At 57.0% G+C, this 17670-nt stretch overlaps 3 protein-coding genes across 6 annotated transcripts in view; 1 reads left to right on the forward strand and 2 right to left on the reverse strand.

Moving 5' to 3' along the window:
* Window positions 1-1489: 1489 nt before the first annotated feature.
* On the reverse strand, window positions 1490-9680 carry FGF17 (fibroblast growth factor 17). Of its 4 annotated transcripts, none has more exons than XM_071799423.1 (5): window positions 9354-9680; window positions 6129-6165; window positions 4371-4515; window positions 3350-3456; window positions 1490-2540 (listed from the first exon to the last, which is right to left on the reverse strand). In XM_071799423.1, the coding sequence occupies exons 1-5, from the start codon at window positions 9473-9475 to the stop codon at window positions 2250-2252; spliced, it is 702 nt and encodes a 233-aa protein (XP_071655524.1). In that variant the 5' UTR covers window positions 9476-9680; the 3' UTR covers window positions 1490-2249. The 4 variants fall into 4 exon arrangements, with proteins under 4 accessions (XP_071655524.1, XP_071655523.1, XP_065712844.1 ...); XM_071799422.1 differs by having other exon boundaries at window positions 4371-4548; XM_065856772.2 differs by lacking the exon at window positions 9354-9680 and adding an exon at window positions 6325-6662 and having other exon boundaries at window positions 4371-4548.
* A 61-nt stretch (window positions 9681-9741) lies between these two features.
* Window positions 9742-12170, forward strand: PBDC1 (polysaccharide biosynthesis domain containing 1). Its single transcript, XM_065856767.2, has 6 exons — window positions 9742-9787; window positions 9897-9962; window positions 10736-10795; window positions 10875-11015; window positions 11105-11216; window positions 11980-12170. Exons 1-6 carry the CDS (start codon window positions 9770-9772, stop codon window positions 12087-12089), a joined length of 507 nt encoding a protein of 168 aa, XP_065712839.1. The 5' UTR covers window positions 9742-9769; the 3' UTR covers window positions 12090-12170.
* A 207-nt stretch (window positions 12171-12377) lies between these two features.
* The window catches only part of XPO7 (exportin 7), a 39241-nt gene continuing 33948 nt past the window's right edge, over window positions 12378-17670 (reverse strand). Inside the window, exons 24-28 of the mRNA XM_065856612.2 lie at window positions 16880-17018; window positions 16445-16605; window positions 14954-15052; window positions 14612-14739; window positions 12378-13871 (exon numbers count right to left, since the gene is read on the reverse strand). Coding sequence (XP_065712684.1) covers window positions 13778-13871; window positions 14612-14739; window positions 14954-15052; window positions 16445-16605; window positions 16880-17018 — 621 coding nt within the window. The 3' untranslated portion in view covers window positions 12378-13777. The remainder of the gene's footprint in view (window positions 13872-14611; window positions 14740-14953; window positions 15053-16444; window positions 16606-16879; window positions 17019-17670) is intronic.

The following is a 17670-nucleotide window of genomic DNA, read 5'->3' on the forward strand; positions in this document are numbered from 1 at the left end:
GAGCAATGGAGAATATGCAGGAGCATCCTTGAGCCTCGCTGCCCCGCAAGATGGGGGCAAGGAGCTTTTTGGGGGGGATGTAGCCCCTGAACTTCTTTGCAAAGCAGTTGCCTGACCCCAAATTGCCCCCTGGTGCCCCACCACAGTGCTGCTGGGTTTGCAGGGACATCACCCTGAAGGAGCCCAGTGACAGCAGGCCCTGCCACCCCAGTGATGCTCATGGGAACCCTCTGCCAGGACAAGGCCCCTGGGGGTACCAGCTCCATGGGGTTGACACCAATCACCTCTGCAGCAAAGCTGGTGCTCTGGGGAGCTGCTCAGCATCTTAACCCCCCCGAGCATCCCCATCCTGCGGCTGCAGTGGGGGAGACACCCTCCAGTGCACTTTCTGCACAGGGGGACATTCCTGTCCCCACCTCCGCCCCCTGCTCTGGGTCTCACCTCAAAAAGCAAGAAAGAAGCCGTGTAAAGTTAATTTTTCCTTTTTTCTTCCTTGGCCATAATTAAAAAGGACTCACCCTCCCGAGCCCTTTATATCCCGGGAGGTCAAGAAGAAAGAGAGGGGAGGAAGGGGAAAACCTTGAAAGAAAAGAGAGGAAGGGCTTGGGAAGGAGAAGAGAAGGAGGGGGAGGAAAACAAGGATGGAGAAAAATTAAAGCGGAGATCACACAAAGGGAACTCCTCTACCTTTGAAGCTTGGGCTAAATTGGGGAGGGGGCGGTGGAGACGGGGAGGGTCCAGACCCTGTCGGCTCCTTTCTCCTTTCAAGAATGTCTCGAATTCCTGCAGAATCAAGGAGCTGGGGCTGTGGGGCCAAAGGGAGCGGGAGGGGGGGAGAAAAAATTACCCCTGTAGCTCTGTTAATTCCTGCCCACCACACCTGGGCAGGCAGCGTCGGGTGCATTGTTAGGCCGTAATTGCTGGGTGTTGCATTTCTCTTCTGCTTTAAAGCTTCATTTAACTCAAACTGTTATAATTTTCTCCCCATGGCCCCCCCAGCCGTGCCCCCCTCCCGGCATTATGCTGGCGGGGCTTTGTAGGGGCTGGGGGTGAAGGGATTACATCCTCTTACATCCTCTTACATCCTCCCCGCCGGTCGGCCGCCACCTCCCCGGGCATTGTCAGAGGGGAAAGCAATTATGGGGAAGGTGGGACGGCACGGGCTGGGGGGACAGAGCTTGAGGATGGAGGGGGGACACCCCAACCGGTGGCCCCAGGTGTGGGGAGCAGCGGGTACCACTCTGGGTACCACACTGAGGGTGATGCTCTGTGCACCGGGATGCAGGGGACGCCCCCAGGACACAGACCGGGGGCTCACAGAGAGGGATGGGGACACAGGGTGTCACCTGCAGTGGGCACCTCCATCCTCCTGCCACCCAGCATCTCCCTGAACATCTGGGGTCCCTGTGCCCCCCATTCCAGGAGGTACAAAACCCGCAGCAAAGCCTCATCACAGGAATGAGAACTCCAGCAGTCTAGATACTCACTTTTATTTGCTTTGGGGTTTCCTCCTTTACACAAATAAACTCCAAAATCTAAATATTTAGGCCTAAAGCCACTCCTAAAGGAAACAGTGGAGCTTGCGAAAACACACAAACAACCCATCAGAAAAACCCAATAAAAATAACCTAAAGGCAGTTTCTCTTTGGCCTGGTGGGCACCCACGCGTGTCCCTGTGCCACCAGAGAGGGCACAGACCTTCCCCTCCAATAAATAACACAGAGACCCCACGGCCACGGGGATACAAGTGCTGGCCCGGGGTCTGCGTGCCCAGGGACCCTCCAAGCTGCATGGACAGACAGACATACGGACAGACGCCCCACACGCCCCATCACCTGGCTGCCCGCAGTGCCCTGCGTCCCTCGCAGGGATGGGGACAGCATCCCGCTGAGCACAGGGCTGGGGACATGCCACTGATCTCAGGGCTGGGGACATCGTGCTCTGGTGGGGACATCCCGCACTCTCATAGCTGGTCTATCCATCCCCGGCACCGAGAGGGATGTCTGCGGGGACAGGGAGGTGGCATGGGGACAAGTGTCTGAGGAGATGCCGAGGCGAGCGGGTGGTAAACGCGGGTACCACGGGATGCTCTAGGGATGCAGGCACCCCAGCGTGGGGTTATAAAGTATAAAAATAGAGCGTTTTAGGAAAAAAAGCAGGGAATAACCAGTGCTGGAGGGCGCCGGGACAAAGGGAAGAGCTCGGCGAGGATGAGGAAGGCAGAGCCTGTCGAGGGGAGGAGTCCGGGATTACGTGCGCGGGCGGGGGGTGCGGCGGGTCCGTCGGGTGGGCGAGGACGAGCCGACGAACTCGAACTGCTTCTGCCGCTCGGCGTTGTTGGGGAAGGGCAGCTGCCCCCGGTACAGCCGCTTGATGAAATGGGCTTCGCGCTGGTTCTGGCGGCTGCGGGAGGCGCGGCGGGGCCGGCCCTGCCGTGTGAACGCCATGTACCAGCCCTCGTAGCGCGCGTTGCGGAACGCCGTGTAGTTGTTCTCCAGCACGATCTCCGTGAAGATGCAGTCCTTGCTCTTGCCGTTGGGCTGTGCGGGGGGGAAAGGGGCCATGAGCACCCGTAGGGATGGGGTTGGGGGGTCAGGGATGTGACCCGTGGGGTGCTGGCACCCCGTTGGCACCCCATCCCTGCCATGTTTGCCATGACACCGACCCCAAAGCACTGGGACCAGCTCCCCAGGGGCTTCTCCTTGTGATTTGCTGGGGGCAGAAAAAGGGTGGATAGATGGGGAATTTTTTAAAAAAACCCTGTTTTCACAATTTCTGTGGAAGTTCACAGAATGTCAGGGGTTGGAAGGCACCCGGAAAGCTCATCCAGTGCAATCCCCCTATGGAGCAGGAACACCCAGCTGAGGTTCCACAGGAAGGTGTCCAGGCGGGTTTGAATGTCTGCAGAGAAGGAGACTCCACAACCTCCCTGGGCAGCCTGGGCCAGGCTCTGACACCCTCACCATGAAGTTTCTTCTCAAATTTAAGTGGAACCTCCTGTGTTTCAGTTTGAACCCATTGCCCCTTGTCCTACCATTGGTTGTCACCAAGAAGAGCCTGGCTCCATCCTCCTGGCACTCACCCTTTCCATATTTATAACCATTAATGACTTCAGGGGTGCGGAGTATTAGTGGAAGCCCCCCGCAACCTTACAAGTTGCACTAGGTGATCTTTCCAAGGTCCCTTCCAACCCAAACCATCCTGTGGTTGTGATGGAGGAGAAGGGGGACTGGCAGCTTTTTGGGGGGACATGGAGAGACCCCCATGGCCCCTGTGACTGGGGACATGGGGACCAGCCCCGCTGAGCATCCCGGCTGCTCTGGGGACACGGGGACACGCTGGGACTCACTTTCCCGATGAGCTTGCCCCGCTTGCTCATGCAGATGTACTTCTCGCTCTCGGCCCCCTTGATGCGGACGCGGCTCCCGAAAGTGTCCGTCTCCACGATGAGCTTGGCTGCGAGGGGACAAACAAGGGGACAGTGTCCCGGGGGGAGCTGTGACACCCCCCATGAGCTAACAGTACCCAAACCGCCCCCATCCCCTCCTCCCTGCCTCCCCAGCATCCCTCCCTGCCCATCACCCATGGGGCAAGAGGATGCTCCTGCAGGGGATGCTCCCCAGCCATGATGCTAAAGGGCTTTTGTTAAAACCCAGCAGAGTCAAACCGGGTGTTTGATGAAAGCGACGGCCCCTTCCTCCCCCCTGGTGCATCCACATTGTTGACGGTTCAATGGGTTCTCCAGGGCCAGACTGAGTCCAGCACCCAGCGGGTTAATTGTCCTCGTCCTCATTGTGTCTCTGCGACATGGCCGTGGCTGCGAAGGTTGGGAGCTGACACTGAAACCGATGACCCTGGTGGGTCCTGCGCTCCTGATAGCAAGAATTGGGGGGAAAAAACTGGAAAGGTGCTGAATTAGCCTTTGCAAAGCCTTTCCCAAAGCTTTTCAGTGCTGGAGATGCCATCCTGGCCTTTGCGGGGCTGTGGTGCCCATCAGCGTGGCATCTTGGCTCCCTGGCAAACCCGTGTGTTTGTGGATATTTAAGATGCTGATGCCATCAGGTGATTCTCCTTGGGGAAAAGCTGTCTGCCTCACACCGGGAAGAGATTAGAAAGCAAAAGCCCTAAATATAGGGCTTATAAACGCTGCGTGGTATTAGAGAAATGCATGATTTTTGGAAGCTTCGAGGTCAGGGCTGAATGGTTAAAACTGGAGTTATTTTAGGCATAAAACCAGCCAGCTGAGGCAATTTAAACCTTTCTCCCTGACGACTGCTCTCCACAATCCCTCTGCAAAACTCCTCTAGGAAGAGACATTTCCCAACAAGTTAGTCCCGGACCAAGCCCTCCGGGGGACGCCAGCCCCTTACCGAACTTGTTGCCGTCCTCGGCGGTGGCCGTGATCCTTTTGCCGTTCACCTGGACGTGCTTGCCGCTGGTCCGGCTGTACAGCTGGTACTCCCTGATCTGCCGCCGGCTCAGCTGGTCGCTCACGGCCCCCTGGTCCCTCACGTACTGGTTAAAATTAGGAGACGGTTGATTCTCCCCCTTTGTTTACAAAGGGAAAAATAAAATCAAATTTGTTTTGGACAGCCGATGGCAAAGGGGGCGGAGTGGGGACCCCAGAGCCACTTCTGCTCCCGGCCGTGTCACCGGACCAGATGGGTGCTCAGCAGCATCTCCTGCTTGAGCAGGTACCAAGGGTGGGCTGGGACACATGGGCTGAGCTTAAAAACACCCGCTGGGTCTCTAATGGGGGGTGAGACCCACATAAAGCTGGGCTGGGTGTCCCAGGAGCAGAGCAGCCCCCAGTTTGCACTGGAGGAATAAAACATCTCATGGACCCCAAGCAGCTTAGGGTGATGGGGCAACACAAACACACCAGGGTTTTTGGATGGTAAGAAGCAGCTAAGTAGTGCAGATAAGCTGGGGAAAGGGGGGGATTAGCACTGGTGATCACCCCCCATCCCCACGCTGGGCTCCAACCAGTGCTTCCCAATACGCGTCTTAAGAGAAGACTCGGTTTAATCTCAGTGTGTATTGGCTGAGCCATCCCAAAATCCAGCTCCAAAAGGGCTATGAGACATGCTTTTGGGGGGACCATGTCCTGCTGCCCCCCCAGGAGCTTGTCCCATGACCATTTGGGAGCTGGTTGCCCATTTTGGGGTGCGGGGACCAGCCACCCTGCATCCCCCGGCTGCAGCGTCACCTTGCTGGGTGCCAAGGGGGCACAAGGGGACCCAGCCCTGGCTGCTCGTGCAGGGGGGAGCAGTGGGGTGGTGGGGGGCACTGCCTGTCCCCCTGCACCCCCCAACCTTTGTGTGTGCCTGGGGACTCATTTCCTGCCAGGATCCACTTTAAAGCCTTTGGGGCTGGCCGAGGAGGTGGGCAGCCCCTCGCCATCAAAGGCGCTTCCCTTCCCCTCTCATTTTCAAAGAACTAAAAGCATTTACCTTGGGAAAAAGAAAAAAAAGAGGGGAAAAAAGAAAACCAACAAGAAAAAAGGTCCTGAGCACGTATTAATGCTGCTGGGACCGGCAGCTACAGGGGTTTTGTTCAGGCTCCGGAGCAGAGGGTGCTGATATGGAACAGTGCATTTTAATAGCCGCTGTCTTTCTAAAGCGCACAAAAAGGGACGGTGCAGCCTGAGAAGATGTGGGGGGGAGAGGGGAAGGGGGTGTCAAACCCCACACCACCCCGCTGGTGGGGGGGACCGGACCCCGCTCTGCCCCGTTAACCCCCTCGGCAGCGGCCTCGGCTGCAGAGTCCGGCCCCGGGAGCTCAAGGCTGATGGACTTGGCACATCCTTCCCCGGGCAGAGAAATGTATCGTCTGCGCGGGAGGGATCCCCGCTGACCTTGGTGGGGAGCCGGGGGGGTCCGGGGAGGACGCCCTCCCCATCGCGGATACCCCGGTACCGACCCGTCGCAGCCCCGAGGCCGGTGCTGATGGGCACATCCCTCTGAGCATCCTTCCCCTGCCCGGAGCTGGGTACCACTCGCGGTGGGCACGCACCGGTCCCCAAAACCAGGAAAGCCCCCCCGCCAGAGCCAAAGGACACCCCCGAACAAGCAGTTATCTGGGCAGATGGCACGGCCGGACGGGGTTAGTAAAACACATCCACCTACCTGGGTCTGACAGGAGAACATGAGGAGCTGGAAACATCTGCAGTGGGAGACAAAAGGGAGAGAAACGGGGTGGGGGGTTGTTCGGGGTTAGTTGTTTTCTTTTTCCACCCCCCCGCAAAGAACAGCTGTGTCTAATGCACTAAGAATAAAACTACTGATAAACCCGAGTTGCAAACAAGCGGCGCGCGGGGCTTACATGGAGAGGTTCTGCAGGCTGATGGGCTGCATGGCGCTGCTCGAAGCCCCCCGGCCAGCGGCATGAACGGCCGGCACGGCCACAGGGCTCGCTGCAAACCTGCCCTCCCTCCCCGCCACCGAGCGACCCGTCCCCTCCTTCCTCCTGTGACCCCCGCGTTTGGGGAGGGCGAAGGCGACACCGGGAGAAACCCCCTGGTTGTCGCCGCGATGGTGGAGCCACGTGCGATGCCAACGTCTGCGGGGTGGCGATGGAGCATGGGGGAGGCAGCCGGGGTCGGGTCCTCTTCTCCTCCTCCTCCAGCCCTGGGGGCTGCACGTCCTACACCCTGGGGACATCCAGATCCATCCTGTCCCCTGCGTCCCCACCCCATCAGCCTCCCGGTCTTGGGTTAGTTCCCTGCTTTGCGGCTCCTAATGGGACAGAGGGATGCAGGCAGGGCAGGGGTGGGCAGCCCCCCGCCCCATCGAGCTTTGGCACCCCCCAGATCCCAGCATGGGGATGGGAGATGCAGGATGTGCAGCCTTTAAATGGGGGGAGAGCCCATGTGAAGAGGGGCTGAACCTCTCCCGATTGCTGCGGAGGGGAGGAGGAGGAGGATGGGACCTGGAGGAGGGGATGGAGGAGACAGGGGGGGCCCAGCTGCTTGGGGTGTCCCCATCATGGATCCTCAAGGGAGGATTCTGTGGGGTACGGGAGATGGGGGGAGGATGTTGTGGGGTACAGGAGATGGGGGGGAGGATGCTGTGGGACATGACGATGGTACCAGTGATGGGACAAGCCCCGCGGGGGCTCAGGAAGGGACGCGCTGGCACGGGGGATGATTTTGTCACCCTCCTCTCACCGAGGTGCCAGGTGTCACACAGAGCAAAGCGCCACAGCTGGCTTAGTGCCCGGGGGGGGTCTAAGAGACCGTGTCACAACCCCCACACCGACAGCTCCCCCTTTCCCCTGCCCCATCGGGTGTCACGTCCCATAGGAGGTGGGGGCTGTGCGCCCCTCCAGACCCCGTTTGCTCAGGCAGGGAGGCGCTAAGTGCCTTATAAATACCCCCCAGGGAGCTGGGGTAATGCCCTGGGGGGGTAAAACCCCTGTGGGGTGTCCCAGAGCGGGAGCACACAGGACAAGGGGCTCAGTACAGAAACCACTTACCCGCATGCTCGTGCCTCAGTTTCCCCATCAGCACGAGGGGTGTCAGGCCTCACCATGGAGCTCAGCGGGTACCAACACCCCCAGTGACAGGAGGGCAGGGGGGGCTGATTCAGTGCTAACGACCCCAATTAGACCTTCCCCGCTGCCTTCGCACCTCCTGAGACAGGAATTCTGCCCCAAAAAAACAACTCGCAGCCCCAAACAGAGACAAACGTGGCATCCCCCAGCTCGGGGGTCCCCCCACCCCAGGGCTCAGCGTCCCTCGGGCTGTGCCTCCGTCCCCACTCCGCAGGGATGATTGATGGCGGTGGAGCTGTCATCACCCCCGGAGTGTCCCCCCCGGTTTGGGGCAGAGGGTCCCGGGAGCTGTCACCGCAGCGGTGGGGGGGCTGCCTTGTGCAAGCAGCCCCTGCGGGGCGAGGAAAGGCTGGAGGGACAGGGCTGCCTGTGAAAGCTTTCTGTGTGTGGCCCCCTGTCCCCCCCCATCCTGGCATCCCCAGTGGGGCACCCTGCTCCCCCCCAGCCCTGGTATCCCCCTCCTGCCCCACACCTGGAGCAGACTAAAGCCTGGCTTTGTAGGGGGCTCAGCTCCCCTCTCGGAGCCAATCTGAGACACAGCAGCCCCCTCACGCTCCTGGGGGGGGGTCAGACCCTCCACAAATACCTGCAGCCCCCAGACCAAGGCCAGGTCAATGGGTTATAATCATCTCCCCGCTGCTCCCTAATCCCCCTTTGTCTCCTATTCACAGGCAACACTTGTTCCCCTGCGCAGGACGGTGTGTTGGGGGGGTCCTGCCACCCCCCAGCCCCAGGGGAAGGATGCTGCCCAGGCAGAGGGCTCTCATGGACCCCCCCAATCCCTCCATCCCCAGCACAGAGAGCCAGGGATGGAAATGATCCTTTATTGGGGAAGGAAAAACACCAACCCAGCAGCTTCCCAGGCTCTTCTGCACCTGGAAGGTGAAAGGGTCTCATGGGCACCACGGGCTTACCCTGACATGAGATGGGGGCACCCACGGGACCCCCACACCCATCCTACCGCCCCATACCTGGCCAGGCTCCTTGACCCCCCAGCCCAACCTGTGCCTGGATTTCTCCCCACTTTTTGAGCTCAGCATCACGCACCAGCCTCTTTCTTCCTCCCCAGGTTCCCCCCATCTTGTGCCATGATTATTCACCCCCCTTGGCTGGGGTTAGCGGGGGACACAGAGGGACATCCCGCCGGCTCCTGCCATGGTGTCCTCAGGGGACACTTTGCTCCAGAGAGAAGGGGAGGGCTGGGATAACAGGTGGGGGGCCCCAGAAGTTTGGGTCAACACCCACCCAATCAGCACGCTTTCTTAATTAGCAGCAGCTCTCACGGGGCAATTAAGCCCCCCAGGTGTGTGTGATGAGCCCAGAGTCCCACCCGGTTAATGAGCAAAGCCCCTCGGTGCCATGTCCCCATGTCCCATAGCACCCTGGTGACGCGGTCCCGGGCAGGGGGACCTGCCACCCCAACAGCTGTCACAGGAGAAGATGAATCCCCGTGCACTGAGTGTCCCCAGCGAGTCCCAGCCAGGACGGGGGTGTCCCCTCTGGGAATGAGCTGTTGGGGACACCGGTCCCTGGCACCAGTGGGGTCCTGCTGTGTGACACCTGGAGTGTGAGGAGAGGAGGGACCTGGGGCTCTGGAGCTGGAGAAGAGGAGACTGAGGGGGGACCCATTCATGGGGATCAATATGGAAAGGGGGAGTGTCGGGAGGATGGAGCCAGGCTCTTCTGGGTGACAACCAGTGACAGGACAAGGGGCAATGGGTGCAAACTGGACATTCTGGGATTCAGTGATTGCGCCCCAACACTTCCGCCATGTGTCACCGTGTGTCACCGTGTGTCACCGTGTGTCACCGCAGTCCTGCCGTGTGTCACTGTGCCCTGTGAACCGCTGTCGTGTGCCATGTGCCACCGTGTCCTGCCGTGGAACCACCATGTCCTGCCACGGGTCACCGTGTCCTGCCATGTGCCACCGTGTCCTGCAGTGGAACCACCGTGTCCCGCCGTGGAACCACCGTGTCCTGCCGTGGAACCACCGTGTCCCGCCGTGGAACCACCGTGTCCTGCCACGGGTCACCGTGTCCTGCCGTGTCCTGCCATATGCCACCGTGACCTGTCGTGGAACCACCGTGTCCTGCCGCCCCCACCGCGCGTTCCCGCGCTGCCGTGTGTCCCCATGTCCCGCGCCCCGTGTCCCCTCCCCGTGTCCCCGTGGGCGCACGCGCGCGTGGGCGGGGCCGCGGCGCCGCTTCCGGCAGCGATGGCGGCCACGGGGCTGGTGGGACAAGGGGGGACACGGTTTTGGGGGGGGGATACACACACAGGGGATGGGGTTCCCCCCCGCACCCCGCAGGTCCCTGAGCAGCTTCTCCTCACCCCCCTCGCAGGGACCCGGCGATGTCGCCGCGGCCGCTCAGGCGCTGTCGCTGCCGGCCGAAGCCTTTGGGAACGATGTGAGTCTGGGGGCGGCACAAACGGGGGTCCCGGCCTCGGGAGGGGGGCACAGCCCTGGGGGGGGCAGTTCTGGGGGGGCCCAGCCGCAGGTGCCAGTCCTGGGAGGGGAAAGGGGGATCGCAGTGTCGGGGGGGGTCCCAGTCTTGGGGGATCCCGGTGAGGGGGGGGTTGGTGGTCCCAACCCAGGGAGACGGCCCTTGCACAGGGGGGTCCCCAGTTCTAGGGGGAGTTCAGCCCTAGGAGGGGGGTCCCCGGTTTTGAGGGGGTCCCAGCCCCAGGGGAGGGGACGTCCCAGTGCTGGGAGGGGAATTGCACCCCCGGTTGGGGGGGTAGGGCCTGGGGGTCCCAGCGCTGCGAGGGGAGGGGGGGATCCCAGCCCCTGGGGGGTCGCAATACCGGGTGGGGGGGTTGGTGGTCCCAGCACAAGGGGGATTCCCGACACTGAATGGGGTCTCAGCCCCACGAGTGGGGTCCTAACCTTGGGGGTCCCCAGCATCAAGGGGGTGTCACCTCCCAGCTTGGGGGTCCCACACAGATGGGTAGGGGGGGGTTGGGGTTTGCAGGTCTGTAGCATCACCCCTGAACCCCCCCAGGTCCCCACAGTGTCACCCCCAAGCCATTCCCATTCCCCTTGTCCCCACACACCCCCAAGGGGAGGAGAGGACCCCCCTGGGAGGGACAGACACCCCCTGAGGAGGGACAGACTCCCCCCCGGGAGGGACAGACCCCCCCGAGGAGGGACAGACCCCCCAAACCCGCTCGTGCCCCCCAGCCCCGCGTGGAACTGGCCTGGGCCATGAAGGCGCATCAGCACGCCCAGGTCTACTTCAATGTAAGTCCCATGGGGGGGTCCGGTGGTGGGGGGGACCTTTGGGGGGGGTCCCGGTTAATTCTTCACCCTTCCTGCGTAGCTCATCTCCTCCGTCGACCCCAAATTCCTGAACCTCACGAAAGTCGACGACCAAATCTACAGCGAATTCAGGAAAACCTTCCGGGATCTTAAAATCGACGTTCTGGACCCAGAAGAGCTGAAGTCGGAACCCGCCAAGGAGGTGGGTGGGTAGCAAGGGGGGGTACGTGACTTTTCCCCCCCCAGCTTTCCCCAGGTTTCTGGGGTGCTGATGCTTTTTTCCCCGCCTAGAAATGGCGCCCGTTCTGCCTCAAATTCGAGGGGGTGGTGGAGGATTTCAACTTCGGGACGCTGCTCCGCCTGGACTGCAGCGAGGGCTACACGGAGGAGAACAGCATCTTCGGTGAGCGCCAGAGGCTGGACCCGTGGATCCGCTCTTTCAGTTCTTGTATCTTCTCCCCTGGGGATTGAGCTATTAGAGAGAGTGTAGGGGAAAGGGAGCTGGGGGTCCTGGGGACAGCAGGGTGACCATGAGCCAGCACTGGGCCCTTGTGGCCAGGAAGGCCAATGGTACCTGGGGTGGGTTAGAAGGGGGTGGTCAGTAGGTCAGAGAGGTTCTCCTGCCCCTCTGCTCTGCCCTGGGGAGACCACACCTGGAATATTGTGTCCAGTTGTGGCCCCTCAGCTCCAGAAGGACAGGGAACTGCTGCAGAGAGTCCAGCGCAGCCACCAAGATGCTGAAGGGAGTGGAGCATCTCCCGTGTGAGGAAAGGCTGAGGGAGCTGGGGCTCTGGAGCTGGAGAAGAGGAGACTGAAGGGGGACTCATTCATGGGGATCAATATGGAAAGGGGCAGTGTCAGGAGGATGGAGCCAGGCTCTTCTCGGTGACAACCAATGGTAGGACAAGGGGTAATGGGTTCAAACTGCAACACAGGAGGTTCCACTTAAATATGAGAAGAAACTTGTTTGGGGTGAGGGTGGCAGAGCCTGGCCCAGGCTGCCCAGGGAGGTTGTGGAGTCTCCTTCTCTGCAGACATTCAAACCCGCCTGGACCCCTTCCTGTGGAACCTCAGCTGGGTGTTCCTGCTCCATGGGGGGATTGCACTGGATGAGCTTTCCAGGTCCCTTCAACCCCTCACATTCTGGGTTTCTGTGATTCTTTTAGCCACCAGGATCCAGTTTTTTGCCATCGAGATCGCTCGGAACAGAGAGGGCTGGAACAGCATCGTCTACGGCCGGGCCAGGGAGCCGGAGGCTGCCGAGGTGTCCGGGTGAGGATGGGGTAGAAACGCCCCTGCTCCTCCATTTACACACTGTAAATACATTTTTTTTAAAAAAATAAAGTGTCTACTGCAAGTTTTGAAGTGGTTCTTCCTTAAAACAGCCCCAGAAAAATCTACATAATTATTGCTGAATCCACTGTGATTTTGGCTCGACCACCGCTTCAAGTCCCCAACCCAGAATGCTATACCCCCAAAATCTAATAAAGCGTTCCAAAAGCACTTGATTTGTGAGCTCCCCCCCAGCAGGCAGGAGAGCGATGGATGCCCAGGCAGACGCAGCTCAGTAGAAACCATTGAAGTTTTATTTGCAGTCACAAATGCTTTACACTGTATGCAGCAAACACCCTTACAAGTCAACCAGCAATCTGCTCACGCGGAAAAATAAAACAGGACCCAACACACAATCGCCAGAGGAAAGGAAAACAAAGTTTAAAAATAAAATAAAAAATAAAGGGAAATAAAATTAAGAGTAGGTGGTGGTTGGGAAGAGAAACTGAAGCCCTAAGGAGTGAGTGTCGGTGGGTAGAGCTGAGCAAGGGGATGCACACGACTAGCAGCAACAATAGTGGGAAAATACAAGGCAAACAGGTTCCCCCCCATCATCAGCTTTCCTGTTTGATGCCCAAAACAGTGATTATGGTGACTTAGGGGAAAAGAAATTGAGAAAAGAACTTTAAAGGGGGTGTGAAATACTTCATGCCGGGCAAACCTTGTTATTAAGAAGCCTCCGGGGTGGCTGCAGCGGCTCTGGGGAGCTGGGCTGCAGCTCCCACTGCTCCAATGAAACGGGGGAATAAAGGAAAAGAAAGAGGAGATGGAGCATGGGGAGAGCCCTATGGGACGGGGGGGACAGGGGACAGCAGCTACAGGGGACAGGGGACACCCACGAGCAAGCACGGATGAGAGACCACGCGGCATGGCTTCGAGTTCCTAATAACAAGGGCAAGATGGGAACGGGGAGCTGTGATTTGAGGGGGGCTTAATAAGAAAAAATATACATTTGGAATTTTACAACGCCTTCTTTTTTTTTTTAATCATTTGTTGAATTTTTTTCCTTTTTTTTTTCTCTTTTTTTTCTTGTAATTGTTTTTGCTTCTCTCTACGCTCGTCACTAAATAGATCTCTGCGCTTTCACACACCCACCCCTCGCCCAGTAAAGCTTCGGACACGCTTTCCTCACTCGCATTCGCAACCCTCACGCCAGCACCGGTGCACCAGGACTCTGTAAAAAGTTCAATCACACTATTTTTTGTTTGTTTTTTTCTTTTTTTTTTTTTCCTTTTTTTTTTTTTTCTTTTTTTTAAACTGAGTCAATATAAACCTTGTTCAAAATGTTATGAAAAAATGTACATGTTTATACAAGGCAGGCTGCAGCAGAGCGCTGGCGTTCCACGCAGACATTCGGGTAGGGAGATGCTGGGTTCTTGCACTTGGCTTTTATGCCCTTTTTCCACCCCCTCCCACGGAAACAGAAGCGCCCGATGAGCTCAACAACCCCTCCTGTTCCCTCCTCCCTCGGGACGTGGAGTACGGCCCAAAAAACCAAAGGAGAGCGCCGCAATCCAGCCCTGGGGAAGAGCAGGGATGTAGAAACGCCCTCTTTTCTTTCCATCGGAAACGGGAACCCCTCTGGGCCAGGCCAAAGAGATGCTGCTCTGTACAAGGCGGAGCCGGGAGACGTCAGCTCATCATGTCGTTGCTGTTCACGCCGTAGGTGGAATTCTTCATGGAGTCGTTGACTTCCCGCCTGAACGCCGACAGGTTTTGCGTGAACCTGAGGCAGAGAAACGCGTTAGAGGTTGTCCTGCTTTTGTTAAAAGTCACGCTCTCTTTTAGGGAATTTGCCCGTCAGCTAAAGCCTTCTTATTAAACGCACTCTCCTGAAAGCCAGATACGTGTTTTGGGAGGTATAGCAATGACCTCGCCTACCATTGCTAAGAATGGATGCTCATCTCACAAGAGGGGCAACGAGAAACAGGTGACCAAAACCTGACCAACTGAGTATAACATCCCATTCACATGATACTTCATAGAAAAGTGGGAGATCACGAGGATCTCGTCCCTTTTCCCTATGGAGGAGGGGACCTTGCGAGTCGTCCCTGCAAACTGAGGCCAGTGACAGACTGAATCCAGCTCCGCTTGGCTGCAGAGTCCAGTCCAGGACTTTGGGTGCCGGCCCCACATCTGCCGGAGCAATTGCCGGGACTTTTAACATTGAGTTTGTATATTCTGTATTATTTTCTCTATTCTTATTAGTAGCATTAGTAAAACATTTTTAATTTTCCCAACTCTCTCCTCTCTGTCCTTCTCTCCCTCCCAATCGTCTGTCCTTAGTGGGAAGGGGGGAGAGTGAGGGGCTGAAGGAGGGGAACAATACATCTGCCATGGTTTTATTGTCACCCCGCAATCAAAACCTCAATGGAGGTTTCCTGTTCCTTCAGCATTTTACTCTCAAACTGTGATTTTGGCATTGGCTACGGGCTCAGGGCGTCTCGGGGCTTTGTCCACACCAACCTGTCCCTGTTCTTGGTGAGGAGGTTGCGTTCGATGCCCTCCATGAGGTTCTCGAAGCAGAGGTGCATCGCCTGCTGTTTCTCCGGCGGTTGGCTGTTCACGATGCTGTTCCTCAGGTCGGAGAAATACTGGGGGGAGACGAGGACAACGGGTTAATCCCCAGAGGAACAGCCACCTCGGCTTTGGGACACAACATAGAGATCTTCAAGTGACCTCTAGTGCCACGGATTAATTAGCACAAGGGCCAGACACCCTTCCCTCAACACACCATCTCTGCTCTGACACTGTTCTCCTCCCCTTCAGCATCATTTAAGTCCCATCAGCTCCTCCCGGGACATTTACCTTTTCATTGAGCAGTATCAAGCCGAGCAGAGGCCGAGACATCGACCACTGGTTCCTGCAGTCCTCGAAGATGATGATATTCAGCACTGTCGACAGCATCTGGAAGAGGAAAAATGAGGTTTAAAACTGGTTCTTCCAGCCCACAGCACCGTGTGGGCTCGGGAGCAACGATTCACCTTGGAACCAGCGTTGGAACCTCAAACTACAGAGCTCTGAGCACCACGGGACCTGGAGCCCCCAAGAACTGGTGGAGAACTTCACTGAGGGCACACGGAGGAGCTGCCGTCCCTTCCACAGCCAGTATCCAACCCAGCTGCTTTGGGAGATGCAGTTTCTCCTTTTATCCTGAGAAAATACGGCTTCTAGCCTTACAAAAAAGCCTGGTTTTCTTTGCATTTGATTCACCAGCAAGGATGGCACAATATTCCCTGCCTTCCCGTGGGAGTCATGCTGATGTTTTGACTGAGCACCAGCAAGGAAGGCTGGATAACACCGTCAGAAATGTACGGAGCAGCATGGCCGGGCTAGAGGCACATCAAAGTGTTTTGCTGTGAGATATGGATCTCTAGATCCCAACACAGGGCCCTCTGGAGCATCAAAGCCTCTGTGAACAGAATCAGCTGTCATTAAGTGACACTCAAGTATCTAAACTACACGGTACATGTAGGTATGTGCTGAGTTGAGCTTGATCTAAGCAAGGAAAACACCTCTGCTGAGCCAAGCCTGATCTGAGCAAGGAAAACGTCTTGGCTCAGGCCTGATTCTCTGCCACAGCACACGGAGAGAAGACAAATCCCAGCAAACTCCGTGTCTACCGGAGGTGCTGAGGACGGTGGCAGACGTGCCACCAGGGTGCCTAAAGCTCAATCAGTCACCCAATCTGAAGGCAGGAGTGAATAATCCTGGAGACGCGAATAAAACTCCTGGAAGGAGTCCCAAGGCAGCACATGCCCCAACAGGCAGAAAATCCAACTTCCACGTGGGCCCGACACAGGGAGGTTGTTGCCATATTCTGAATTCCACGCAGTAAATCGTGGGGACCCCACGGCGCTGGCTCTGCTGTGGGTGCACGTGCACCCATGGGATTGTTCCAGGGATTTAAACAAACCCTGATTTGTTGTAAAGCCGCAGAACGGTGCATGCGCTCTGGTTAAAGAGATGTTTCCTGGCTTCATTCCTATGAACCACCAGCACTGCCCATAACTTTATTTCTCTTTTAAAACATACAAAATCTCTTTTTTGGCTACTTCCCTTCATATATAAAATGCAAAACCAGTGCTCCTTGCACAGGGAGAACCACGTGCATGAAGCATCGCTTTGAATCAGACCTACCGTAAGATGAATGCGTAGGAGAGATGCAATACTAGCAAAAAGTTCTTTCCGCTCCAGAAAAGCCCGGGGCTCTAGAGCAGGGAGCACACAGCCCCCGCGCTGCATCGCACCATGAGGATCCAGGGCCTCTTGGGGAGTTCACCACATCAAGGCCCTTACCTGCTGAATCATCTCAGGGTGCTGCTGCATGATGTGCAGGAAGCGGTCGCTCTCCTGGGTCAGAGGTGTGGTTCTCTTCTTGGTGCTGCGTGACAGCTGCTTGAAGAGATAGGTGACAATGTGGTCCAGGCAGGAGCAGCAGCCTGTGCAAACCATGGTGTCTGCAGGAACACGACAAAGGGGAGATGTTGGGGTGCTGCCAGCGTTTTCCTTGCTCAGATGCACCTGGAACCACCTAACCCTGAACAGGTCAGCAACCTCCTCCTCTGATATATTCACCATCTCTAATATTCCAGGTTTAACAGAGGTGAGACTCCTCCACCCATTCCCAAAGTTAATTTATCTGCTAGCCTGAAATAGCACGTGTTCAAAGCCACCAAAATCTTTTCCCACTTCCAAATCAAAGCCTTAAGAGCACAAGAGAGAAGTAGTTACCTAGTGCAGTGAGGCCTTCTGAAATGGAAGAGAGAATATACATGATTACATGAGGCTCCAGACTGGCGATAAAGTTCATGTGGTCCTGGGTAAGAACTTCCAGTAAGGAATAGTATGACTGGCTGAGCTTGGGATAATCCTGCAGAGAGAGAAAAAGGCTTTTAAGGCTTTGTGGCTATGCTGTAAGCATCAGTTACAGCTTTCTGCTAACCCAACCCATTCATAAATCACCTGAAAACTGCTTACTGCATCTCCTGGAAGGAGAACAAACCAACCTCTCACAGCATGATTCATGGGCCAACATATCTTCCTCCTTTCTCCTCCACCTTCCAAACAGGCTTCAGCAACAATGCCCCGGTAGGTTCCCAATGCTGTTATATCAAACCATCTTTCCCCATTGCTTTGCTCTTTTCTAAATGGGGAGTGTTTGGCGACTAATACCAGTGCTGGAGATGCAGAGATAGAACAGCTCTCCAGGTGTCGGTGCAGAGCGCCAGATCACGTACAAAAATCAAAATACGCAGTTCTGGGCTCAGTAATCTGCTCTGCAATCAGTGCCACAGACCCCCCAGACTGGGGGGGACTCTGCTGGGAGTCCTGCAAAGTGGCTCCATCTCAAGAGTTGCATTTAAGCTGCATGTCTCAAGAAGAATTATTAGGTCAGTAACATGCTGAATGCAGTCGGACAGAGGGCGAGCGCTTCTTTCAGATCCTGCTATGGTAATACGATGGGTAAGATTTGGGGGAGTGGATCCTGCCCTCTCTTCTCGACGTTTTGCCAAGGACTGGGC

Source organism: Patagioenas fasciata, chromosome 26 (assembly GCF_037038585.1).
Source record: "Patagioenas fasciata isolate bPatFas1 chromosome 26, bPatFas1.hap1, whole genome shotgun sequence".
NCBI lineage: Eukaryota > Metazoa > Chordata > Aves > Columbiformes > Columbidae > Patagioenas > Patagioenas fasciata.